The sequence below is a fragment of the Myotis nattereri genome, assembly GCF_964212035.1.
Source record: "Myotis nattereri genome assembly, chromosome: 18".
Classification (NCBI taxonomy): domain Eukaryota; kingdom Metazoa; phylum Chordata; class Mammalia; order Chiroptera; family Vespertilionidae; genus Myotis; species Myotis nattereri.
Genome location: NC_138093.1, coordinates 33,886,203 through 33,912,510, shown reverse-complemented (window position 1 = coordinate 33,912,510; position 26,308 = coordinate 33,886,203). Strand labels below are relative to the sequence as shown.

The 26,308-nt window shown below is 43.4% G+C and overlaps 2 protein-coding genes across 3 annotated transcripts in view; one reads left to right on the top strand and one right to left on the bottom strand.

Annotated features, from left to right (window-relative positions):
* Positions 1–11,598: 11,598 nt before the first annotated feature.
* Positions 11,599–21,710, bottom strand: FAM72A (family with sequence similarity 72 member A; the record flags this gene model as incomplete). The annotated part of the gene is made up of 4 exons (XM_081113003.1): positions 11,599–12,780; positions 16,696–16,820; positions 18,906–18,983; positions 21,559–21,710. The coding sequence occupies 4 exons, from the start codon at positions 21,708–21,710 to the stop codon at positions 12,686–12,688; spliced, it is 450 nt and encodes a 149-aa protein (XP_080969129.1). The 3' UTR covers positions 11,599–12,685.
* Positions 21,711–23,206: 1,496 nt separating this feature from the next.
* The window catches only part of SRGAP2 (SLIT-ROBO Rho GTPase activating protein 2), a 245,527-nt gene continuing 242,425 nt past the window's right edge, over positions 23,207–26,308 (top strand). For both annotated transcript variants that reach the window (XM_081113001.1, XM_081113000.1), the window contains exons 1-2: positions 23,207–23,319; positions 25,127–25,737. In XM_081113001.1, coding sequence (XP_080969127.1) covers positions 25,671–25,737 — 67 coding nt within the window. In that variant the 5' untranslated portion in view covers positions 23,207–23,319; positions 25,127–25,670. The remainder of the gene's footprint in view (positions 23,320–25,126; positions 25,738–26,308) is intronic.

The window sequence follows — 26,308 nt, the reverse complement described above, 5'->3', positions numbered from 1 at the left end:
AAGGCACACAGGTCAAAAACCTGATGGGGAAGTGAGGATACCTTAAAATTCCTCAAATAAAATCAGCCGAGTTCCCAGCCTCTGCTCAGCGAACCAACCCGTAAGTGCAGGAAAGAAGACAAGATGGGAATCCCAGGAAGGAAGCGTTATAAGCCAAGGGCCGGGCATCAAAGAGAATGTACTTAAATAGAAACCAGGTTGATACCAGACCTTTACGGGGGTTACAGCAGGCCGGAGAACGGAGAGATAGGATCTAAGCACAGGATCTTTTCACCATAGGAGCCTGGGTAAGAGGTCTGCCCCAAATTCCATCTGCCACCAATAAGAGCAGAAAGGAAATGTGTGATGAGAGCCAAGCCCTGGGGAAGGAGTCCAAGATGGGTGTGCCTCCAGCGTGTTCAGTAATTGTGTCCAGCTCAGCAAGTCTGAGTTTCTTTATTCTTCGGGCTGCTATCTCTCTTAATGAACGAGGAAAATCTGATGATATTAAGCAGTTTCTGAAACCCAATTACGCCCAGCCTTTGTCTAAGTTTTATAGAGGAAAAGGAATAGCTACAGTACTGGTCATATTTGCTTGTGAGCTCCTGGTCAGCTCATTCCTAGTCCTTTGCTCCACCTGGTGCCGTGGTCGGCAAACTGCGGCTCGCGAGCCACATGCGGCTCTTTGGCCCCTTAAAGTGTAGCTCTTCCACAAAATACCACGTGTGGGCGCGCACGTACAGTGCGATTAAAACTTCGTGGCCCATGCACAGAAGTCGGTATTTTGTGGAAGAGCCACACTCTAGGGGCCAAAGAGCCGCATGTGGCTCGGGAGCCGCAGTTTGCCGAGCCGCAGTTTGCCGACCACTGAAGTGGATTTCCAGGCTAGAGAGGCTCTGAAAGAAACCAGTGATGAGAAGGGTGTACTTCTGCTGATAAATCTGGACTTCTGTCGGTGTGTTTTTTTATATAGATAATACCCTTTTCCACCCCAATCTGTCCTTATTCATATTGAGTGAGCTCTTTCATTTATTTCCATTAAAGCCAAATGTGTGGCTGTGAGTCAGTAGAATCTCATGTTTCTTTTCTCTCTTCTTAATATTTGAATAGTTTTAAATGATCAGAAGACTCATATGAACACAGAAAAGCATATTCCACTCATTATATCCCCTGGTGGCCAAACTCAATCAAATCTCAACAGGGTCATTTGATTAAGTAATGGCTTTGTTAACCCCCATGGAGCTCCTTTGGGCAATAACTGGTTAAATAGTCATGGGACTTTTACAAAGCTAAGGATTTCAGGTACAAAGGGGTTCAGAGTTGATTCTTACACAAAATCTATACGTGGAGATAAAGATTAATACTATGCTTAAGCCATTAGAGTATACAAACTAAATTAAACATTCTCTACTTATGTGATAGCTAGCCTACAGTGCCCCTGTCACTCAACAGCCTTAAAAATCAATCATTATTCTTTATTTCTTACATATAGTTGATATTTAATCGCTGTTATGGGTTGAATTATGTTCCTTAAATTTTTATAAGTTAAAGTACTAACCTCCAGTACCTCAGGATATAACCTTATTTGGAGATAGGGTCTTTATGGAGGTAACCAAATTAAAATGAGGCCATTATGGGGGGAGGGACTAAAATAAATGACTAATGTTCTTAGGAAAAAGGGAAATTTGGCTCTGGCTGGGTAGCTCAGTTGGTTAGAGCACTATCCTGATATTCCCAGGTTGTGGGTTCAATCCCCAGTCAGGGCACATACAAGAATCAATCAATGAATGCATAATAAGTGGAACAAATTGATATCTCTCTCTCTCAAAAATCAATAGATTAAAAAAATTTTAAAGAGTTTTAAGTAGGAAAAAAGTGAAATTTGGATAGAGACATACATGCATAAAAGAAGAACACCATGGGAAGATGAAGATGGCCATCCACTAGCCAAGCAGAGAGGCCTGGGCCAGATCCTTCCCTCACGGCCCTCAGAGGGAACCAACCCTCCCACCATCTTTTTTTTTTTTAATATATTTTATTGATTTTTTACAGAGAGGAAGGAAGAGGGATAGAGAGCTAGAAACATCGATGAGAGAGAAACATCGATCAGCTGCCTCCTGCACATCCCCATGTACCAAAACCAAGGTACATGCCCTTGACCGGAATTGAACCTGGGACTCTTCAGTCCACAGGCCGACGCTCTAGCCACTGAGCCAAACTGGTCAGGGCCCTCCCACCATCTTGATTTTGGACTTCCAGCTTCCAGAACGGAGATAATAAACTTCTGTTGTTTAAGCCACCCTAGTACTTTGTTACAGCAGTCCTAGCAAACCAATACATTTGTCTTTAGCAAATGAATAAGACACTCTCTGCAAAAAAAATGAAATCAATCCATAGAATGCTAAAGTTGAAAGAGATCTCAGAAAATATCTTGCTCAGCTCCCTGGTTTTGAAATAAGATGCCTAAGGTCACACAGCAAGTTGGTGGCTTGGTCACCCTTTTAGCTCCAAACTTCAGCATACCTGTTCTATCATAGTCAGCCAGCTATTTCAAAGATGGTGGCAACATCAGCCTAGGATGGTGATTAGACCCAAAACTTTGTTGGAAAGAATTTCCTGGGGGAGAGTATGAAAGCATAGGCCCTTCCTAAGTATTTGCTAATGGAAGCATATGCTAAACAGAGAATTAATTGCTGGCTGGATGCCAGCCAGGAGACTGATACCCCGTGGAACAGTGAGACAGGTAGCTTGACCTCGGGCTGGGCCTATGGGATCCATCATCCCTCTTGTAGACAGACACTTGGTTGCAGTAAAGGTCTGGCTCTGCTCTGGCTAGAGGGCTGCCCCTACGCCCCTGGGGATGAGTCACCGAATGACTTAATCATCTGTGGGTCAGAAGCTCAGGTTCCTGGGAGCAGGGTGGGGGCTGGGGGCACGGAGCCTGAGTAATGCTTCATAGTGGGTGTGGAGACATTAAAATAGTAAGCATACTATCGACTAAAGTACATGACACAAGTAATTGCTAGAGACTTCAAACCAGCTATCGCCTAGGATTATGGAGAACTGATTTAATATCAGACAGAAAGCCCAGTTTCAACTCTGCAGCAGAGGCCTTTGAAAAGTGTCCAGGAGTAATTGGCATTTAATCAATGCAGTCATTATCACAGCACATGGCTCCCGCAGCTTCAGGCCCCATTGCAACCACTGAACTGCAAAGGGGAGAATATGTCGGTGAAATTTAACTACCACCAACATGTAATTCACAGGCCCAGACTAGATCCACATGGAAATATACTAACGTTTTTATATTTGAGAAATACAGGTTCACTGTCCATAAGAATTCAGTCTTGTATCAATAATGGTATAAACTGTGATGGACATTTTCCATTTAGAGGCCCCTAATCAGCATTAATTCTGATAGACAGGAGGGTAAAAGCTACAATAGGCTGCCAAGCATTTGCTTTTCATCTAATCTTCTCTAAACTTTCCATGAAAGTTTAGGAAGAACATGAGAGCGTTTTTGCTCCCTGAGATATGGAAGGCGCATACGCTACTTATTATTTAGGGACAAGGAAGTATTGACTTTGCCCTTGGTTTTGCTTCAAAAAAGTGTTACCATCAGGCAGCAAGCAGGGAACTGAAAGGAGAATACACTTCTCTAGGAGGGTAGACACTATTCGTAGGCCTGTACCCTCTCTCCTTTTCTTGGCAAGGGTTCAGAGTTTGCTTCCGCCCACCTTGTAAAAGGCAATTAGAAAAAAGAGGAGGCTTAATTTCCCCTCTCAGCACCTTGTAAGCCTCTCATGCATGACCGATGAGATGAAGTGAGGAGGGAAAAAAGTCTCTTTGAATTTAAGGACCCATAAAATGTTTACTTAGACAATGGTGGACGATTTCAGTGTTTTTCAAAGGGTACTTCTAAGTTATCCACTTCAGAATGATCTAAATCAGCCGTTCTCAACCTGTGGGTCGCGATCCCTTTGGCGGTCGAACGACCCTTGCACAGGGGTCGCCTAAGACCATCCTGCCTATCAGATATTTACATGACGATTCATAACAGCAGCAACATGACAGTGATGAAGTAGCAACGAAAATAATATTATGGTTGGGTCACACCATGAGGAACTGTATTTAAAGGGCCAGAAGGTGGAGAACCACTGAAATTAAAGAGCTTGTCCACAATGCAAATTGCCAGGCCCCTGCACGTGCTCTAAATCAGAATTCATGGAAGTAGGGCCTTTGAATCGACACTGTTACTAAGTGTTGCCAGGAACGCTATGTCCGCTAAAATGGATTCTACTCACCTTGCCTCCGTCTCAACATTACTATGCTCCAAGGCCAAGCTCTTCCCTGGCTATCTTACTTCTTTGATTGTATCAAGTCTCAGGCTTAGCGTTTTCACATGCAAATGGCACTCAGATTTACATCTGCCGCCCACAGCTTTTCCTCCAAACTCCAGAATTCTATAATTAACTTGCCTGATGGATGTCCAAAAGGGATATTTGAAAACGAACTCTTCAGTTTTCTCTCTGAACTTGTTCTTCCTCACCTCAGTAAATGGCAGTACAATTTACCGCCCACCTTGGAGTCGTTCTTGATTCTGTCCTTGACATCTTCCTCACGTCCTCTCATACTCTCGTCCCATTAGAGCTCTTTCAAGACATGCCCCACAGCTTCCTCTATTCCCTGGGCTACTTCAGCAGCCTTCTGTTCGGTCTCTCTGCTTACTTTTTGTATCAGTCAGAGTTCTGCTGCAGATAACAGAAGCCGTTCCAGCTATTTGAAGCAGAAAGGAATTTAATACAGCTGTGGTAGACTGACGCAACAACAATCCTTCCCCATGTACCTCTTTGCAAGGTGCCTTTGCTACAACTACTGTCTCCCCTCCCCAAATGGAGTCTATTTTTCCCTTGAATCTGGGCCAGCCCTCTGATGAACTTTGACCAATAGAATGAGGTAATGATATTGAGTGACCCCCAGACCTAGCCATAGGAGGCTTTTCCGGATTTCATTTTCACCCTTTTGGAAGGCAGCCTTCCTATAAAGCAGCTAGATTATTGAGTGATGAGAGACCACATGGAGAGAGAGGGCTCAGACTTTTAGGCATCCCTTCCAAGATCCCAGACATGTGAGGGAGGCCACCTAGGACCTTGGAGCCTAGCATAGCTGACAGCTAAATGCAACCACACATGCGAGCCCAGGTGAGATCAGCAGAAGTGCCCAGCCAACCTAAGTTTTGGGAGATGTTGATTACACAGCAACGGATAATTAAAGTATCAATGATGTTAGGCCTTGCAATACCTTTTGTGGCCTGTAGGGGCAGGCTCTAGGCTAGGCCTCCAGCAATGGTTTCCAGAGGAATACTGCAGAGCTGGCCTGCCAGAGGAACTGCTACTTCTGCCATAATATGGAAGCTAAAAATCAGGAAGCCATCAACCACTTTCTAGGTCTAAAAAGACACCACCTTAGCCACGATCTGGTCATCAGGAAGTCACTACAAGAGCTGTTGGATGGCCCTAGCCAGTTTGGCTCAGTGGATAGAGCATTGGCCTGCAGTCTGAAGGGTCCCAGGTTCAATTCTGGTCAAGGACACATGCCTAGGTTGTGGGCTCAATCCCCATTAAGGAGCCTGCAACTGGCAGCTTATCAATGATTCTCTCTTATCATTGATATTTCTATCTCTCTCTCCCTCTCCCTTCCTCTCTGAAATCACTAAAAGTATATTTAAAAAAATGTTTTGATAAGCCCTAGAAATCTAACACACAGTATAATGAGCATAGATAACACTATTGTACTATTAAATATGGAATGTGATAAACATCACTGCAATAGCAATCATATTATAGTATGTAAATGTATTAAACATCGTACATCTTAAATTTACACAATGTAATATATCAAATTTAAATAAACAAAATGTCTTTTTTTGCTGTAATAGCATCTAGAATAATGCCTGCACAGGAGATGCTCATTAAATATTTCTTAAATTATTGAACTAAAGCTTGATAAAAGAAAGTCATATTTTAGAGAAGACTGTCTCTAGTTAACCCAGACTATGACACTCTGTATGCCTAAAACCCTGGGTTTCTGTCATTGTCCTTTTATGACTATATCCTGGATTATCAAGAAAGATTTAGAATTCAAGATTTTTTCCAGCCTAGAACTTACCATCTCTACTATCACTGTACAACCATCTTGAGTCAAACACTTTGTTTTTGTTTTTTTTTTGTTTTGGGGGGTTTTTTTTGGTAATAAATTTTCATTTAAAAATATGAATTCGGAGGATGGAAAGAATTTCTTGAAGGGCAAGCTCCTCACTCTTTCCTGCCTCCCATGGCTTTGGCCACCATCTCTCTCCGATGGCTTGTTCTTCAGGATGCTGACAGCTTGGTTTCTCTGGGTAACATCATGCAAAGGAAATTAGCTCAGTATGTCTTCTACCAAATTCCATCTGTGGCTCAGTGTTTTAAGGTGTTTGTGAACAAGGCTAAAGAGCAATTTTGATAAGACAAGGCAATGTTCCAGTCTCTGAGAATACATCTCCCCCCAAAAAGCATTTTTTAAAATACCACTGAACAGCCTGGAAATCTACCCACGCATGAGCAATCTCCTGCAATATACAGAAAGCTTTTCAGGTGTCACCGCTATAATAGCAGGTGGTTCCTTTGGCTAGAAAAATTATGGCAAGAGACAGAAAGAAAACTGTTTTAATATTCTGGATACAGTTTTCCCCCAAGTGAATCATTCCCATATGCCTACTCTTCCCATGGGCCCCTTTCCAGAGGAAGTGGGCTGTGTGAATGGAAGTGTGGAGATGCAGTCTGGTGGGCAAACTTCAGTGGTGTCCGTATTTGGCAGGTCCAATTAATCTTTAGATATATATCAGCCACTCTTCTGTAAGTCTCAAAAGGCAAAATTTGAATATGGATTTGATTCCTGTTTGTGCTTCCCTCATAATAAACACATAATCTCGTTATGAAGATTTAGTAGTGTTCATTTGATGCAAGGCTGCTTCTGAAATTCCATATACATCCATTTTAAATAAAAGCTTACAGGGAAGGCTGAGACTAGAGCAATTGGCAAAGGTGATCATTTAATTCACTTTCTGTTATGAAATATTTGAGACATACAAAAAGTTTAAAGAATAGGTATTTGGCTCTAACCAGTTTGGCTCAGTGGATAGAGCGTTGGCCTGCGGACCGAAAGGTCCCAGGTTCGATTCTGGTCAAGGGCATGTGCCTTGGTTGCGGGCACATCCCCAGTAGGGAGTGTGCAGGAGGCAGCTGATCGATGTTTTTCTCTCATTGATGTTTCTAACTCTCTATCCCTTTCCCTTCCTCTCTGTAAAAAATCAGTAAAATATATTTTTTAAAAAAAGAATAGGTATTTGCTCTTTAGTGATCTTTTGCTGCTTGTAAGATAAAAATCTGTACCGGCACAAAAGACTTCATTTCCAGACAGAAGTGCAACAAAGCTGGAAATTAAGTTTTCCATAGTTTTTTTTCTTCCTCCATTGTGTATAAGACTAGCATTCTTATCATTTATAGGCATACCACATCTCCTTGACTGAAAAGGGAGATGCTAGTGCCACCATCTTAACTTCAAATCAACTAAGGTCTAATAGGGAAAGATGTGGAAGCATGTTGATGAAACACTGGACTTTATTTGGATGGAAGACAACTACATGGGAAAATAATAAGAAAACACGGTCATTCTGGCCCCTCCTAATCTCAGAGTGGTGTCATTGGGCATATTCTTTAACCCCTCTACACCTGTTTTCTGAACTGTATAGTAAGGATAATAATAGGATTTGCCTCTTAGTGTTGTTACATGTAAAGCCCTTAGAACAGTGCTGGGCATACAGTAAATCCTCAATAAATGTTAGCTCACTTTCTTCCTTCTCTTCAACAGAATGTTAGCTCCACATGAGAGCAGTGGCTTGGTCTTATTTAATTCTGTATCCTCAGCTTCTATCGCTTCTCGGCCTTTTGGCTAAGATCATGTGTAGTATCTGTTCTTATCAGTTTAATTCTGTATCCTCAGCTTCTATTTTTCCTACTGTCGGCATTCAGTAAAGATTTGTTGAATGGATTAATTAACAAGAGTAGTTAGGCTTTGAGGTTGAAAGTGAAAGAGAATTTGTCCTAAGTTTTACATCTACTGAGAGAAAAATGGACTTTGGGTTTACAGTAGGTTAAGGAGGTAGGAAAGAATCCTAAATTAAGGTGAGAAGGCCCACATTCAAGTTTAAATTCTTCTAACTGTAAGTGTCAAGACTAAGGGTTTCTTTCTTAATTGGTAAAATGGGAATAACTTCCAAGGTTATTTTGAGGACTAAATTAAGGTGTATGTGAAAGATCATAATAAACTATAAAGGGATATACAAACACATGATATTAATTTTTATCTCAGCAAGTTTATCCATTGGATGACAATAAAATGATTCTATGAGAGTCTTGGAAGAAAAAATCTTTAGCTAAAGATTTAAGTCCTAAAAATATTCCACCCAGAGGTACCACAGACGTAGACTAATTTTTTCCATCTGTGCATTTTAGGGTAGATTTGGCACACACTCAATACCAGGCAAGAAAGAAACTATGGTTTAGGCTGCTTTTAAAGTTAAAAAAAAAAAAAAGGCAGAAAAGGAAACCATTTCCTTTCATAAGCATGAATGTTAAAATAGAGAAAGCCTTCATCGAGTAATGCATCACCTAAGCAAGACTAATTTTTTAAAAATTGATTTGAGAAAAAGGAGGGGAGAGAGAGAGAGGTTTATTGTTCCATTTATTTATGTACTCATTGGTTATTGGTTTATTCTTCTGTCTGCCCTGACTGGGGCCTAAAACCTTGGAGTATCAGGACAACACTCTTCCCAACTGAACTACCGGGCCAGGGCTGAAGTAAGAGTACTTAATCCATATTCTCTTCTACCTTTCCCCACTCCCTTTTTATGTTCTAACTAGAGGCCTGGTGCACAGAATTCGTGCAAGAGTAGGCTTCCTTCCCCGGCTGCTGGCACCGGCTTCCCTCCGGCACCCAGGACCCGGGCTTCCCTCGCAGCAGCGGCTTCGTCCAGAAGGTCATCTGGAAAGTCGCCCGGTCTAATTAGCATATTATGCTTTTATTATTATAGATTAGTTAGATATTTTATATGTAATGATTTATGTATTATAGTCACTCCCTCCTTTTGGAGAAAAGAAATACAGATCATTCTTTATCAGCCACATGTGACTCAGAGGTCAAAAGAGCAGTTCTTTGTGGGATAATGTCCCAGATTAGTAATATTTAAAGACCTGGTGTTCGGAGCCAGGGATTATTCAAATATTATGGCTTTAATATTAGGCTTCACCCATCAGTGCCTGAGTTTGAGATTGAGAAACTAACTTGAGGACAAAGATAAAGGGGGGGTAGGGGGGAAGTGGGGGAGCCATAATGAGTGAGCTGATGACTCACTGTCCCTTCTTTGAACTTCTGAACTTCAGGAATAACAAGATGGAACAGGGGAAAAAAGCACACTGCCCCACTGCAGACCAGATGTTTCATGAAAGGCAAGAAATTCAGGGAACTTAAAAGCCTGTATATGTTCAAAGGGTAAAAGCAATAAATATAATTTTCATGATCAAGTTGTTAAGTGCATCAAAAAAGGACACTAGGAAATGAAACTTGACTGCACTTTACCAGCAGAGCTAGCATCCTACATCTGATCATTTTATTCTCTGGCTTAATTAAAAACTTCACTAACTCTACATTGCTCCTGGATCAAGTCTAAACTTACAATGGCACAGAATAATCTTCATAACAGGATCCCAAACTTCCCTGGTAGCTTTATCTTCTAATGAATTCTCATTACACGCCTTAGAAGGTATAGAAGGCCACTAATAATTTACCAAATAAGCCAGATACTTTTATTTTATTTTATTTTATTTTTTTTTTAAATATATTTTATTGATTTTTTACAGAGAGGAAGGGAGAGAGATAGAGAGTTAGAAACATCGATGAGAGAGAAACATCGATCAGCTGCCTCCTGCACATCTCCTACTGGGGATATGCCCGCAACCCAGGTACATGCCCTTGACCGGAATCGAACCCGGGACCCTTCAGTCCGCAGGCCGACGCTCTATCCACTGAGCCAAACCGGTTTTGGCCCAGATACTTTTAAATCTGGTCTATTTCTTTACATCATTTTCTCTGCCCAGGACTTCCATCCCAGCTGGCAAACCCCTAACGGTGCTTCAGAGCCTGGCTCAAGTATCATTTTTTTCTGTGTACTTTTCTCAACTCCCACTCTCTCCTACTACTCAGAATGAGTGTTCTTTCATCTATGGAGTCATTGAACTTTAAGAATGCCTTTGATAAATCACTTAACCCTATGCGTTAAGTAGAAGTTCTATTCTCTCCCCAGTACCATGAAGGCAAGCAGGAGCCTGTCACTGTGAAATTTTTAGTACACCACAGGAGCATAATACAGGTTTGTTGAATCGAATCAAATATTAGAAGAGAACCAAAGCCTCAATGGATTTTCTAGGCCTAGGAATTTGCTAAATTCACACATGTGATTTTTGCTTCGGTCTTTGGACCAGAGTGTGTAATTTGCTTTTATTAAAAAATACGGTCATGAATATATTTCTCTAGATAAAACATTATGAACCCATTTTCAGCTTAGACTTGGCCTTCCCATAGCTCAGTTTGCCAAAAAGTAGCTGTGTAATTCAAAATATTTTCCTGCTGGAGTGGAATTGCATTTGGGGCTTGCTTCAATCAGTGCTTGTCTCGCTTTTGCTCTTCAAAGAGCCCCCCAGTCAACCAGGCTTGAGCAGAAGGAAACCAGATGAACTCTGTTGAATTTAAATTTTCTACATCCTCTACTTTAGCATTAAAGTTTTCTTCTCTAATTGAACAGATTAACTGAAGCAGTATACGTAATATAGTATCAATTTATACATTTTTTATTTATCCACTATGCTACCTTATTTCAGAAAGTCTTTGAAAGCTTAAAGAAAAACATCCCAAATCAAAAAACAAACTGTTCCACTCAACCCTTCGGTTCTTTTGGTGACCCTGTCAGTGCTGATGGTCAGTCTGAAAGACTTTTGGAAGTTTCTCAGGTACTGGTAACAGCATTTCCTATGTTGGTTTACAGTAAATGACTGTCAGAGTCCACAGGCCACTCTTACCCTATGACCCAGTGTGAGTTCGCTCAATCTTGAAATCAGTCACTGAGGCCCTCACATAACACGGCAGTTGTTATCTGGCTAAGTAAAACTATATAGTTGATGATCGTCTGAAGTGGCTCAGGGGCGACAGTATGAAAATGAAGAGCAGATCTGCCTGAGTTTGAATCTGGCCATACCTCTGACCAGGTTAAGTGGCCTTGGGCGAACTACTTCACCTCTCCAGGCCTCACCTGCCTTTATCAGTAACGAAGGAGAAACATGGCACCTACCTCCTATGGAATAAGAGGAATAAGTGGATGAAATGTGTAAAGCGTTTACAACAGTGTCTGGCACACAGTAAGCACTCAAAACATGTTAGTGACTATATTCCTTTAATATTTAATATTTTTAGGTAAGAAAAGTAGGTACAATAAAAAATTAAAGAAAGGCTGATCATTTTCAGGACAGTAGTTTATTTACAAAACCGCAACTCAGTCTGTTTTGGTATCATTATTGACAAAACACCTACAGTTGAGATACTAGTTGAGGCTATACACTGATTTTAGCTATACATAAAACCAGAATCTAACACTATCCCAGTTTCCGACTTCTGCGTGGCTCCAAATGTAGCTTGCAAAAGAACGAACTCTCTTTATAATGCACAAGGGCTTAAACAAACCACTTCTTTAGATTTTGTTTTTGTTTTTCTATTTAAGGGTTGGGACTGAGATTACTCATATTTAAAATTTGCTATTTATAGAGAAAGCCCTAGAGAACGAGGTAACTTAAAGACAGAGGTTTGGTTTATCTGGCTTTCATAATACAGTATCCATATGACTTTAGAAGAAGGCAAATAAATAATATTGGTACACAGTATATATATTGATAATTTTCTGACAAATTCATTTATCTAACATCATGCTGAGGAATCAAGAGGATTTCTCCATACATTTAAAAATGTGTTATATTTGTTGATTCACGAAGTCTTGTTCCATATTAAAGTAGTTGTCACCAAAATAACATATGATAACTAGTACCCATGGAAACCTATCAGCTTGTTTTTTTAAAATTCTCTGTTAAGGTTTATTTCCAAGTTGAGCATCACATATGTATACATGGTTATACGTGTGGATTTATGCATGGATATATGCACAGTTGATATATGTGTGGGTACTAATGCCCCTTATTCAGGAATGTAAAATAATATACCTGGTATCTAGTTGTAAGAAAAACTTCCCCAGATTGGGAGGTAGCAGAGTGGCACATGAAAAAAGTCTCTTATGTGAAGTTAAGAATACACCTATACTGGGCTGATGAATGGAGAGAGGAAGAAAAAGAAGTAGAAGTAGAAGAAAAGAACTACATTGGCTCAAATTAAACAGGTAATTAATTTAAGACAGCAAATAAATAAATCAACAAATGCCCCATTTTGGTTTTCTAAAAAAAGAAATCACTGGAAAATCCTTACTAACAATTTAAAGTTGATCCATTAATATACATTTTAAATAGTAAAAAGTCTAAATATTATATCTATCATAAGTCTATTCTCCTATTCATCTAATACACTCCTCTGCTGAGATATCTAACATGTCTTCATCTGCACTCTCTTCTATCTCTGGCAAGTTGCCCCAAAGTAGGAAGTTAACACCTGAAAAGAAAAGGTCACAAAGTTATTTGGTGCTCATTACTGTTATAACTCAGAACATGATATATGAAACCTTTATGTTAACATTGTTATATTAAACCATAGTGTTAGCAGTAAAGAGAAAAAGCATTGAAAGAATGTACCACAAATAAAATTATCTAATATAATTCATCTAGGACATACATATTCTTCAACCGTTTTAAGCAAGGGCTTGAATTCTAAAATCTTAGGACTCAAAAGGATCTTACGAATCCATTTACTCAAAGCTTGCCTCCAGCTACATTATGCCATAATAACTCTACAGTGATACTTTTCTTTTCTTTTTTTTTAAAAATATATTTTATTGATTTTTTACAGAGAGGAAGGGAGAGAGATAGAGAGTTAGAAACATCCATCAGCTGCCTCCTGCACATCTCCTACTGGGGAGGTGCCCGCAACCCAGGTACATGCCCTTGACCAGAATCGAACCTGGGACCTTTCAGTCCGCAAGCCGACGCTCTATCCACTGAGCCAAACCGGTTTTGGCAATACTTTTCAAATCTATTTTAATGAATGGAGATCTCACAAGATCCTTTTAGATTAAGTATCTCTTTGGAGGGAAAAGACTTGAATAAGTCACTCATCTCTTCAACAAGCATGGAAATAGCTGGTGCCTTTTTTTCTGATTAAAAAAAGCAAGGTTTTGGAGCCAGTTACAATACGAGCAATAATTCTTGATATACGTGGATTTTAGTCTAGAGGTTGTCAAGGTAGAATTGTCAACTTTAGAACTAGATTGTAGCTGTCACTACAATAAATAAAATTACCTAAAACCTCTCATCGTGAAAGGTCAGTCAGCTTTCATATTGAAGAATCCAGCATTTGTATATAATATAAGACCACATATATGGTAGAGGATAATGAGATGGTTTATTCTGGGCATGTACTATATTATACCTTGAAAGCACTAAATTGGAAAAAAAACTGACCTTTAGAAGAGCCAATGAAATCTTACAAGAAAGTAAATCTCAAGCTGTCCAGTTGGCAGTGTGGGCACAAGCGACTCAGCAAGTCTGGATACCCACTCCACACATACCAAGATTGTGGCCACTTGGTGGAATGGAATGAGTCAGGATTTGGAGATTTGGTTTGAACTCAGTTTCCACTCCTTATCAGTACACCATGGATGTTTTTACTACTTTTACTACAAATGCATGCAACCAGACTAAATATACTGTTGTTTTGTGTATTTAAAATTGTACAATATGGTATTATATGTATCTTTTCTAATTTTATTTTTTCTTCCAATTCTCACCTGATGATATATTTATTGATTTTAGGAAGAGAGAAACATTGATCGGTTGCCTCCCGTGCATGCCCTGACCAGGAATCCAACCCTGAACTTAGGTATGTACCCTGACGGGGAATTGAACTTGCACCTTTTTTGGTGTGTGGGACGATGCTCCAACCAACTGAGCCACCCAGCCAGGGCTCTAATTAGACATTATGTTTTCATTAGACATTATGTTTTTGAGATTACCTATACCCATATGTGCAGATTTAGCTCATTTTCTTTTATTTCTGTATAGTATTGCATTGTGTGAATTTAAAAAAATTATATATATTGCAAATATGACCCATCGCCCATCCTTTCCTCTAACTGTCCATTTTGCACAGGTGCCTGAGGAGACATGTACAAGCATGTGCATTGTTGTATTGTTGAAACAACAGAAACAATCAACTATTTATCTTAGTTGAGATACTCGAATCTAATAAGGCAAGAAATTAGCATCTGTTTGATATATATAGATGCCTATCATATTGTTTTCTGTAATTTTTTTCTGTTTAAATTGTTTATAATATAAAACACCTTTTCCCCAAGAATGAATGGTTTTGCTTCTGGTCAGATGGCATTGAGAGCTGACAGGACAGTACGGAATCACTAGGTCAAATCTAATGGCCAATTAGAACCCATAAAGGTCAATGGAGAGTTGAAGTGAATTTGCCTTTGGAGGCATTTACCCACCCCAGTGAAGGTGAACGGAGGTTTCCCAAGCTTCCCCAGGAACTTCTTAGGAAATCAGGTCTACCTGTGTAGGCTAGCCTAGAACATAGACTTCTTGGGGCCCTTTCAGTCTAAACATTCTAGAATTTTATAAAGCTTGAGTATGTACTCCTTTGATGCTGCTGACTCAGGTGTTTCAAGGAGAGTTCCAACAGCCATGAGGAACCCTGTTGTATGCCAAGCATCTAGAAAATCCTGCTTTAAATCACAGTATTAGGGTTTCAAAGGAGAAGTCTAATATTCTTGGAGTTAATACACAGAGACACGAGTAGCTCAGCACAATTGGTTCAAAGAAGAAAAAATAAACTAAGTGATTGGATCTGTCAGAAGCAGCACCTTCCTTCCTCTGTTAAGAAGGGAGGAAGGAAACCCTGTGATACATGTGTTTCTCATGGATTAGATTCAATGCAAATGCAAGAATGCCGGGCTTTTATCTTTGAAAAATTGACCAATATTAAGAAGTAAATCAAAATTGAAAAATCTCCACCCTGTGTTTTAAATTCCATGAAGCAGAAAAAAATAATATCAAAGCAGAAACTTCCTTTAATGTGTCCACGAGCAACACAAATATGAAACTGGAAACCTAAATTAGAAGCCTGTATCTCACCTAGGGGAGTTCAGATAAGCCCTTGCTCAAAAATGGACCTCTTAACATGCTAGAGTCTTAAATTAAGACCCCCACATGGTTGAGAGCCACAATTAAATGCCAGGTGATAAAAAAAAAAAAAAAATCGGAGTCTCTAAAAACCCAACCATGATTGGAGGGTTTAAAGACCCTGATGACCTAGCTTTTACAATTTATGATCTTGTTTTTAGTCTGTGAAGGGAAATCATATTTTTAAAAAAGGAATATATTTTAAGTTCTGAAGAAGACTAAAATATACATTAAAAAATCCGAGTGTTAGTGCCAATTTGGATTGTCAAATTCTTTAAACTTGTTCCCACTAAAAATGTCCCACTAAATGTCAACTTGGTCTGTTGTATAAATAGGTATTAGACGTTGAAACCATGTCCTATGACAAAACTTGAATGGCTCTAGACAATATAAAATGTATTATGTAAATATCTTTTAAGAATTGGTTGCAGTATTTTCCTACTAAATAATTAGTATGACATATTGATATTAAATATTTCCTTTGACTAAAATTCCATCATAATTTATTAATATAGATGTCAAAATGTCCATTTTCATCTTAAAGCAACATCACCAAATAAATGTTATCTAGTCATCTTCCCTCCCAACTCCCCACGGCCTCAGCCTTCCCTCCATCCCTCCCTTCTTACACACACACACACACACACACACACACACACACACACACACTTGACTATCAAATATACAATATTGTTCTCTCTCTCCCTTCCTCTCTCTAATCTTGTCCTCGGATGAGGGTTTAAAAAAAAAATTTAATTTAAAAAGGACAAGAGCCCTAGCTGGTTTGGATCAGTGGATAGAGCATCGGCCTGAGGACTGAAGAGTCCTGGGTTCAATTCTGGTCAAGGGCACATGCCCGGGTTGTGAGCTCAATCCCCAGTCATGGGCTTGCAAGAGGCAGCCGATCAATGATTCCCTCTCATCATTGATATTTCTATCTCTTTTTCTCTCTCCTTTTCTCTCTGAAAAAAAAAAAGGGGGGGCGGGCAAGAAATCCTGCTAAGTTTGAGGCTCTTAAATAAAATGATGAAAATAGAAATGGCAATGAATTTTGGCTACTAGTATCCATAAGTGTTTGGGATAATATGATTGACGTTTCAGTCTAGTAGATCCAATCCAGGTAAAGTCTCAGAGGGAGTCCTGAAATGACCTACTGGGAGTTTCACTCAGATGTTGATAGACAAATGTTATAGGAATGTTCCAGTCAATTGTTTCTTACCTGTAGAGTCTAGTCTGTTAATACCATAAACTGCCTGGCTGTGAAACATCCAGAAGTGCCCATTGTTACAGGAGAGAAGGCAGGAGCAACATGGAACAATCACATGATAACCCACAATGTTCCCACTAAAAAAGAAAGTAAATATTGTTAGAGGCTGTGTAACATCTGACCATGTAAGTATTTTTAATGTAAATAGATGACATAAAGACCTCACTTCCTCCTGACATCCTCCATTGCTGGGATCTTTGGGATGTGATTTATTCTAATAATGATGACAGTGCTACTGTCAAGTGGCAAAACAGACTTTAAGTGAAATAATACTAACATTTTCTCCATTTCTTTGCTAGTATTATTTTATGCATTTTCCCTTGAGAAGCTAGCTTCCAGATGACATAAGGTTGTGATTTGCTCTGTAAAGAACTCCAAATTGATGTGCTGTGCACACAAAATATATTAAATAAACTCAGATCTGTGGGTAAAAGGTTTTTGCTATCCTCAGGACAGTGGCAAGTTGGGTTCTTACATGTTCTAGCTCCATGCCAGGACCTAAAAACTGTTTCAACAGATGGAGGAGTAGGAAGACAGCATGAGCCCCTGTAAACCAAACACAAGCTGGCTGCTCTAATTTTAGTCTCAGTGTTTTTGAGGGAATTCAGAAGTAAAGCAAATCTGTAGCCTCTAGAGAAAGTTGCAAAAGTTTTCACTGCCTTCACGATTATGCGTCTGATTATAAGTACCTTACTCTTCTACAGGGTTTGGTGTTTGTTTTTTTTTGTTTTTCCTATCTGGTTACTATTAAATAGATTGAATATACAGGGAATGTTTTAGTGGGCACTTAAAAAAATGACAACATGAACTGCTTACACCTTAAGGTGTAAAAAGTCTTATTATAGCTTGTTCTCATCCAGTGAGATATGAGAGTGAGTTATTTTTGAGGGCCTATTAAAAAATAGTATATAAGAGGTACCAGCCCACCTAAAATATATCTTCTAATCATAATCTGATTGAAAGGCAAACGAATGAAAACAAAAGTTGTTCTTGGACTAGGACTGGTTGTTATTTGTAAAACTATTCTTGTGGCTTTCAGTACTGCCCTTATTCATTCATTCCACTAATGTTATTGAGCTTGTATTCTGTGTTAGGAATACAGGGTGGACAAGGTTTTTGTTCTTATGGAGCTAACGTTCGAGTAGGGACATCCCAGATCATTTTGCTCCCTTCTTAGAACCCCTTCAGTGGCTTCCCATTGGCCAAAAAGAAAAACACAAACTCCTTCATACCAAGGTCTAGATCTGCACTATCCAAATGTGGCTACTGAGCACTTAGAACGTGGCTAGCCTGAGGTGAAATGTGCTGGGAGTATAAAACAGACACCAGATTTGAAAGAATAAGAATAAAAAATAGAATGTAAAACATTTCATTCATAATGTTTTTATATTGGTTACATATTGAAATGATAGTGTTTTGCATATATTGAGTTAAATAAAATACATGATTAAAATTAATGTCACCTGTTTCTTTTTACTTTAAAAAAATGTGGTTACTGGAAAATTTTAAATTCCATATGCAACTTGCGTATTTCTACTGGACAGCGCTGCCCTAGATTATCTGTGTTGTGACTCCATCTCCAATGTACTCATACCACTCTCCCCAGATGCTCACAAAGTCTCAGCCACGCTGCCATTATCCTTTTATTCCCGGAATGTCTAAAGCATCTTCTTACCTTGGGTCCTCTGCACTTGCTATTCCCTCTACCTAGAACATTCTTTCTCTGTCTCCTTCTCATTCTTTAGGATTCAACTCTCCTTAGCCTCTCACGAGAAGTCTTTTAGAGTTTTAAGTTTATTCGAGATCAAATAGGGAGTAGGGGTAGAGCCAGGACTCAAACCTAATTTTTAGGACTAAATCTAGGTGTGTCTCTCCCCCTCCCCCCCCCCAAACTACTTGCCTTTTTCTAAAAATTAAAGCAGATATTTGTCAATGAACTTTGAGAAATTGTAAAATCATATACAAATTTAAAGTGCCACAGGCCCTTTAAAAAATAGCTCTTAGTAACAAATGGAAAATTTTAAATTCCATATGCAACTTGCAATGGCTCATTGCAAGGGTTATAACCAGTGCTCGATGCAGTCCATTGAACCTTTGTGTCTGCTTTGGTGTCAACATACATCTCCCAAACCCAGGGCTATTTAGAATATTGTCATAGATACCATTTTAAACATGCGATGTCCTTCAGTTTACATTTGCAGATTTCAGTATAATAGCATCTTCCTATTAAGTCCACTGTGCTGAAGAGAGAAAAGTGTAGAGATAGTCAAATGTACGTTTTTTAAATTGTTAGATGGATATAACATAAAATTTATTAATTAACCGTTTTTAGTGTATAGTTCAGAACTGTAAAGTATATTCACATTGTTGTACAACAAATCTCCAGACCCTTTTCATTTTATAAAATTAAAACTCTATGCCCATTAAACAATTCCCCATTTCCCTCTCCCCCCAGCCCCTGGCAATCATCATTCAACTTTCTGTTCCTATGAATTTGACTGCTTTAGATACCACATATAAGTAGAATCATACAGTATTTGTCTTTTTGAGACTGGCTTATTTTCACTTAGCATAATGTCCTCAAGGTCCATCCATATTGTAGTATGTGATAGGCTGGATAATATTTCATTGTATGCATATACCTTACTTTGTTTATTCACTCAGCTATTGACAGACATTTGGTTTTTTTGTGAATAATGCTGCTAAGAACATGGCTGTGCACATATCTCTTCTAGGTCCTGCACTGAATTTTGTTGGATATATACCCAGAAGTGGGATTACTGATCATATGGTAATTCTATTTTCAATTTTTGAGGAACTGTTATGCTTTTCCATAGCAGAGGCCCTATATTACATTAGCACCAACCATGCACAAGGGTTCCAATTTTTCCATGTCCTTGCTATCAAATGTACTTTTGATTGTGATTTAGTATGAATTTTATAGGCCCGAAGAGCTAAAAGTGAATCTGAAATAGAACTATAGTATATTTTGTAAGAATCAGTTAATATTTGTGAGCTCAACATAATATGACAAAACTTCCACTTAAAAACCTTATGTGCTCACTGATTTTCAAACATTAATCCATATTCTTATAATTCCCACAAACATAGACAATAGGAAAGATTCAACTCTATTCTAGACTCTTATCTAACCTCTAACAATGAACCTTCTTATGACTGTCTCATCACTTACCATAGCTATTGTAAAAATGAATGAGTTAATATTTTAATCATAGGACCTTTGCAATAGTAGGTTCCAGATTTATTGTCTAGTGATTTTTCTTTACACACACACACACACACACACACACACACACACACACACACGTACTTAAATATTAACCCATTTATCTTTGCAATATGTAACGTTGTCATCAGGCACGACTACACTTGAACCAATTCAGGAAAATTTCACGACTTTCACTATATTAATTTTTTTTCCTTTTTTTTAAAAAAATTTGTTTTTATTGATTTTAGAGAGGAAGGGAGAGGGAGAGAGATAGAAACATCAGTGATGAGAGAGAATCATTGATCGGCTGCCTCCTGCATGTTCCACACTGGGGATCGAGCCTGCAACCCGGGCATGTGCCCTGACTGGGAATCGAACCATGGCCTCCTGGTTCATGGGTTCACACTCAATCACTGAGCCACGCCAGGCAGGCTGAAAAATGTTTTTAAGTTTCTATTATTATCATGAAATTCACTTTAAATTATTATAACTATTAGCCTGCCTCCTCTGGCTGTGTCCAAAGAATACTTACTTATTCACCCATATTATGGATAATCACTCTTTCACTTTAATGATAAAGATTCAATAAAGAGCTAAATCTTGAAAATCATTTAAGGGCTATGTTGACCATGGAGAGAGAAAGTACTCTTTAGAGCTAGAAAAAGGTATATTTGAGTCAAATAAAATGGTTATTTTTCCAAATAGGAAGCAAATTTGTAAGGGCTCTACTACACCCGAAAGTGGGTAGTGACTGAAAATAATTAAAGAGGATTGAATTACACAAGTGAATGCATGATATCCAAAACAGACTTTATGGGAAGACAAGGATTCTTTAAGGGTAAGTCTTTATTTCATCCCATACAAACCTAAGTCTCTCTCAGAAAAGGATATTTTTGAGAAAAGAGCACTGAATTATAAGGACAATGGAATAAGCATGCCAATCGCAAATAATGGTAGAAAACTATGAGTTTTTGGGGGGCTGTAAAACGATGGATAAAAATGAAAAACTTGGCCTACCTGATTTGGCTCAGTGGATAGAGCGGCAGCCTGGGGACTAAAGGGTCCCGGGTTTGATTCCGGTCAAGGGCACATGCCTAGGCTGTGGGCTCAATCCCCAGTGGGGAGTGTGCAGGAGGCAGCCGATCAATGATTTTTTCTCATCATTGATGTTTCAATCTCTCTCTTCCTCTCCCTTCCTCTCTGAAATCAATAAAAATATTAAAAAGAAAAACTTGACCTCTCCCACCGTACAAAAAAGCTTGCTTGAATTTCCTAGAGTCTCTAGGTCATGGCCTTGATCCAGTGAGAAGTATAGTTGGGCAGGGCTTAGGGCCAGGGATCCAGCTTCAGGGGTGTGGTCACATGACTAGGAGCATTACATCAGGACTGACCACTGCGGCTAAACCACAGACTTTGTCCAGACAGTCTGCCCATTTTAGTTATACGCCAAGGGGATCATCAGGCTGGTGGGAGTGGCTGGAACACCAAAATGATAATCCCCTGGTTGACTCCGAGGTCCAAGCCCTAACATCTTCCCATTTAGTTCAAGGCTACCGTCCGCTGCCCGCCACCTGCAAATGACTTACTTGGTAGGAGGGATGTCTGTAGAGAAAAGGTCTATGTCAGTGTCGGCCAGCAAAACAGCCTTCATGCCCCGAGAGCTGAGCACTTGTTTACAGAATTTGCAAGACAGGATGGACACGCACCGGTCCTGGAAGCTACAGCTGCTGGTAGACATGGCGTCCCGGGCAAGGATGTGGCGTGGGATTTGAAAAAATGCAACCAAAGAGCAAGACCCTTCCTAGGTGGATTCCCCCGGGGCTAAAAATAAAATGGCGAGGCCTCGAGCTTTTCTGAACCCTAAAATTGGGAAGGAGAATTAGTTTTTTGTTGTTTTTTTTTTTCCCCCGGGGAGGGTAAAAGTAATATTTATTGAGCAGGAACAGGAGAGAGCAGCAGCAGTTTTGGCTTTAGCCTTTGAACTTTCCGGGAAGGGGGAGAGGTTTGAAGTGGGCGGGGGAGGGGGGCAAGCTGCTAGGGGCCTCGGGAACTTGTCTGCCGTTTTCCCTTCCTCCCGTCTACCGGGATCCTCTCCTCTGGCTCCCCCTCCTTCAGCAATTCCCTCGCATTTAAAGCTTCTCCTCTCCCAAGCCCCTCCCCCCGAGAGCTCCAATTCCTATTTGTCGGGTCGCGGGCGGTCTCCCTACCCACGCCTCTTCCAGGAAATGCCCTCGGTTCCCAGGCTTCGGAAATGCCCTGAGCCCTGCCCACCGGGAGGGTCCCTGCTTCTCCGCAGTCCTGCAGCGAACCTCCGCCGCTCGGCTCGTCCCAGCCGGCCCCCGGCTTCGCTTCTCCCGCGGCAGCCCCCAGTCCTCAGCGTGCTGGCTCTCGCGTCCCCCTCGTGCCCCCCGTTCCCCGCGGCCTTCCCTCCAGGCCTCTCCCGGAGCGGCCGCTCCAGAACGTGCGGTGGTGGAGGTGGTGGTGGTGGTGGGGCTCGCTTTGGGGGCTCAGTCGACTTTGGGATTCCCGGTCACCGAACACGTCGTTTTCTGCCTCCTCTTCCGATCGCTCTGCCTTTCCAAACCGGTTGTCAGTTTGAATTTCCATCGCCGCGCACCGATTGGGAGAACTAGAGCTCGCCCACGTCCTGCATTGGAAGGCTCGGAAGCCGCGGACGCGATCTTAGTGGCGAGGGGACCGTACGCCCCGCCCCAGTAACGGTGCCGACATCGATTCCGCTTTCTGGTTGGCCGAGCGTGGCTCCGCCGCCGGCCTCATTGGCGGGCTCCTGGAGGTTTGGGCGGGCCTACTCCGGCTCTAGTGGAAGAAGCCAGGACGCCCTTTGCGCTTCTGATTGGAAGACGTTCTACAGTCCACTCTGGTCTCTACTCTCTATTGGCTAAAATTCTCCCCAACGCCCCTCCTCTCCACAGGTCCAATTGGTCGTACCTTTTCTCAAGAATTCGTGTTTGGTTGCTGGTTCCAACTTAATCCCGCCCATTAATTCTACTTTAGGGTTCGTCCACAGTGGGAGGAGCTTATCCCGTGACTACGCCTCGGGAGTGCTAGTCACGCCTCCAAGCTTCGCCAGTCCCGCCTCCTCATTCCTGGCCTCTCGGGATCAGCTATTCCTATTGGCTACAGGCCCTATCGGTCGATAGAATGCGGGCGGTGATTGGCAAAAGGGGTGGGTCCTGCTTCCCGGCGGGGTCCTGCGGAGTTGGCGGAGGCTCCGGAGGGGACTAGGGGACCAATCTGCGTAGGAGCGGGTGGCGGGGACGAGAGGGCAGGAGAACTCTGAGTGGAAAGCGGACCCGGGGGCCTGGGACCCGTCGCGTCAGAGCCAGGTAAAGGCTCCTTCCCTCTCCCCTTCCTTCCTCCCGGCGGCGGGACCACAGCCCTGACTGCACAAGCCCGGGTTGGGGCGGAAAGGAGAGGGCGCAGATGCTGCTTGCTGCATCGCTTTAGCGGTGCCGCCCGCAATCCCTCCACCCCCCTACCCCCCCCACCCCCCCCCCCCCCGCGATCCTCTCCAAAACTCTGAGTGCAGCCCTGAGCTGTCCTCAGGACGGCATCTCTCCGCCCTTCACCGCACCGCTCGGGGCTGTGCCCGGGCTCACGCCGCCGCGCAGCCCGCACCCAGCCCCCTCCCCAAGCACTCTGCAGTCGTACCGCTTTGGGGCAGCCGTCCTTGGCAGCACCCGTCACCGTCCGCGGCCCCCCAACTCTGTCTCCAAGTCCTGCACCCAGAAGGGGTGTTCCGCCCTGCTTCCGGGGCCCTTCCCGGGTCCCAGCCCCCCGGCCCGCCCCAATGGCTCCTCTTCGCACTCGGGTTCCCAGACCCCAGAAGTGGGTCCCCCAAGTTGCTAACATCCCTGCGCTTCATGGAACATCGCGGGCCACGATAGACTCCGAATTCCCCCCTCACCTTTAAGGCAACCCTCCCCGTCCCCTCTCCCCGTCCCCTCTCCCCGTCCTTCCTCCAAGCGTGTGCGGCGGCTCTCGTTACCCTCGGCTCCCGTTACCCTCGGCTCCCGTGCAGCCTCGGGACCCCACCTCTCCTCCCTTCCCGCTTCCTGCCCGCCGGAACTCCCTCGCCGCCTCTGCTCCCTCTTCCTCGCTTCGTGAGGCCCTTTCTCCGGGGCGCGGGCAGCGGGAGACGCCGGCGGGAGCCTCTTCCTCCCGGCACCGTGAGGGAAAGGGGCGGCCAAAGAGGGAGGGTGGCCGCTGCGGCGCGCCGGGGAGCGGGGCGCCCGGCTCTGCGCTCCCGCCGGCTTCCCTCCCGCCTCCCGGCCCAGGGCAGAGGCGGGATCTCCTCGGGCACCTCCCGGAGCGAGTAGTTGGGTCTGCGATCGTCACTGACCCCTCTCCTCCTCCCCCCGCCCCCGCCCCGAGCCGGGATCTCTGGGCTTGGGTGACAAAAAATGTTGGCGATGGCATTTAGAGTCGCTCTCATCCCTGGCGTGGGGCAGGCAACGGCTGCCTTCCGCCCCCCTCCCCCCGCCTCCCGATTTTCCCGAGTCCGACCCTCGCCTCTAACCCGTTTCCTGCTTCTGCCGACCACATTGTTTTCCTGGATGTGTCCCTGTGTCCCTTGCCGAGCAGGCTTTTTCCTGCAGATCCACCCCCCCACCCCCCCCAACCTTTTGCTGCCAAGGGAAGCTAGTAACCAAAAACAAAACAACTGGGAGGAGGGGCGGCAGGGGAAGAAAAGTTGTGCCCGGGTGGCTTGTCCCTTCACGGCTTTGATCCCCTTTGATGTCCAGGGAGTTGCCCCGCTGGGGGTCAGGGGCCGCGTCGGAGGCTGGGCAGGGAGGGCTCCCTCCGGCTGGCCGCTGCCCAGCGCTGCTGGGGCTCCGGAGGCCGCCGAGGTGCCGCAGTCCCCGCCCGGAGCCCCGCGTTCCCGCCGCAGTCCCCACCCGGAGCCTGCGCAGGCGGCTGCTCCAAAGTGTTCTCTTGCAGCCTTAAAACAAAATCCGGAGGGAGCTTCCTTCCTCCCCACGTCGCCTGGCCGAGCTCTCCTGGCCGGGCGGCGTTGGTCGGAGATGAATGGGCCTGGGCCGGGCTGGGAGTGTCGCCCTCTACCCCACCCCCGCAGCGATTAGAATCTGCTCTGGAGCTGATCACCCCCTCCCCTGATCCCTGCATTTACAGGCAAGTGAACCGGAGCAAACGACTTCCGATCCAGTCCGTGCTGCTGCGGCTCCCGTTTGGGATTTGATTTGCAGCATCTTCGAGCCTGTGCAACAAAAAACCGCGAAGCACGCCCAGTCCTCCAACCGGCACCCCGATACGCACCCACTCCCTCCTGGGGACTCTGCTGGGCGCGTCCACACCCCCGCACCCCCCACACCATGTTGTGCGGATGGACTTGCACTCCCTGCCTGTGTCGTTGATGTCAGACCCCAGGCCAACCTCCGGGCGCTGCAGTTCTCCTGGCTAATGCTGAGCCTGCGGCTCGGGCTCTAGCACAGGAACCAGCCGCTGCCGCGCCCGGCCCCAGAGCCCACCGTCTGCATGTGCCCGCCGTAGCCGCCTGCCTAGCCCGCAGCCCGCGCTCCCCGGAGCGCTGGAGACCACCGCGGTGGGCCCCTTCTGCCTTCAGGAGACGCGGTCTTGGAGGTATTGATTTAGGTGGTTGGATTTTTCCCGTGGATCTATCAATTCACAATTCGAATTTGGAAGAAAGAAGGAAAACATGACGTCTCCGGCCAAATTCAAAAAGGATAAGGAGATCATAGCAGAGTACGATACTCAGGTCAAAGGTAAGGGCTTGGAAAAAATAGCGTAATGCATATGCTGGGTGGGCCATTGAGGCATGGATTTCCACCCTGATTTGCAGGAGGTTCGTTTCTTTGGGTGGAGCAGGTGGGGGCAGGCTGACCCCAGAGGTGGTTTCATAGGTGGATCTGAGCCTCTGAGAGATGGGCAGTGCCAGGGGCTACCGGCTCAGGGAAGGGATTTTCAGGGTGGGCTTTAGGGCTTGTTCTTGTAGAGCTGGCCCTTTTTTTTGTCAGCCCTTTCTCCCAAGCTGGAAAGGGTGGGGGGAGGGGCGGGAGGTTCTTGGAGAGAGAAAGGCGGCAATTTGCCTCTGGTTGTCTGGGTCAGGTTTCTTGAAGGACTACTGAAATCTGACAGGTGTTAGGGAATTTATTCCCGAGGATGGAGTTGAGGCCAGGCAGAGAAAGGCAACCTTGAGAATGTGTACCTTTTGGAGAGCCCTGAGAGAGGTGGTTTTTTTTTCTGATGCACTCTATCCAAACGTGACATTTGCTCTATGGCATCAGACACACAGAGTCGGTAGCCACTTTGGATGCACCTTGTGCCTGCCTGGTC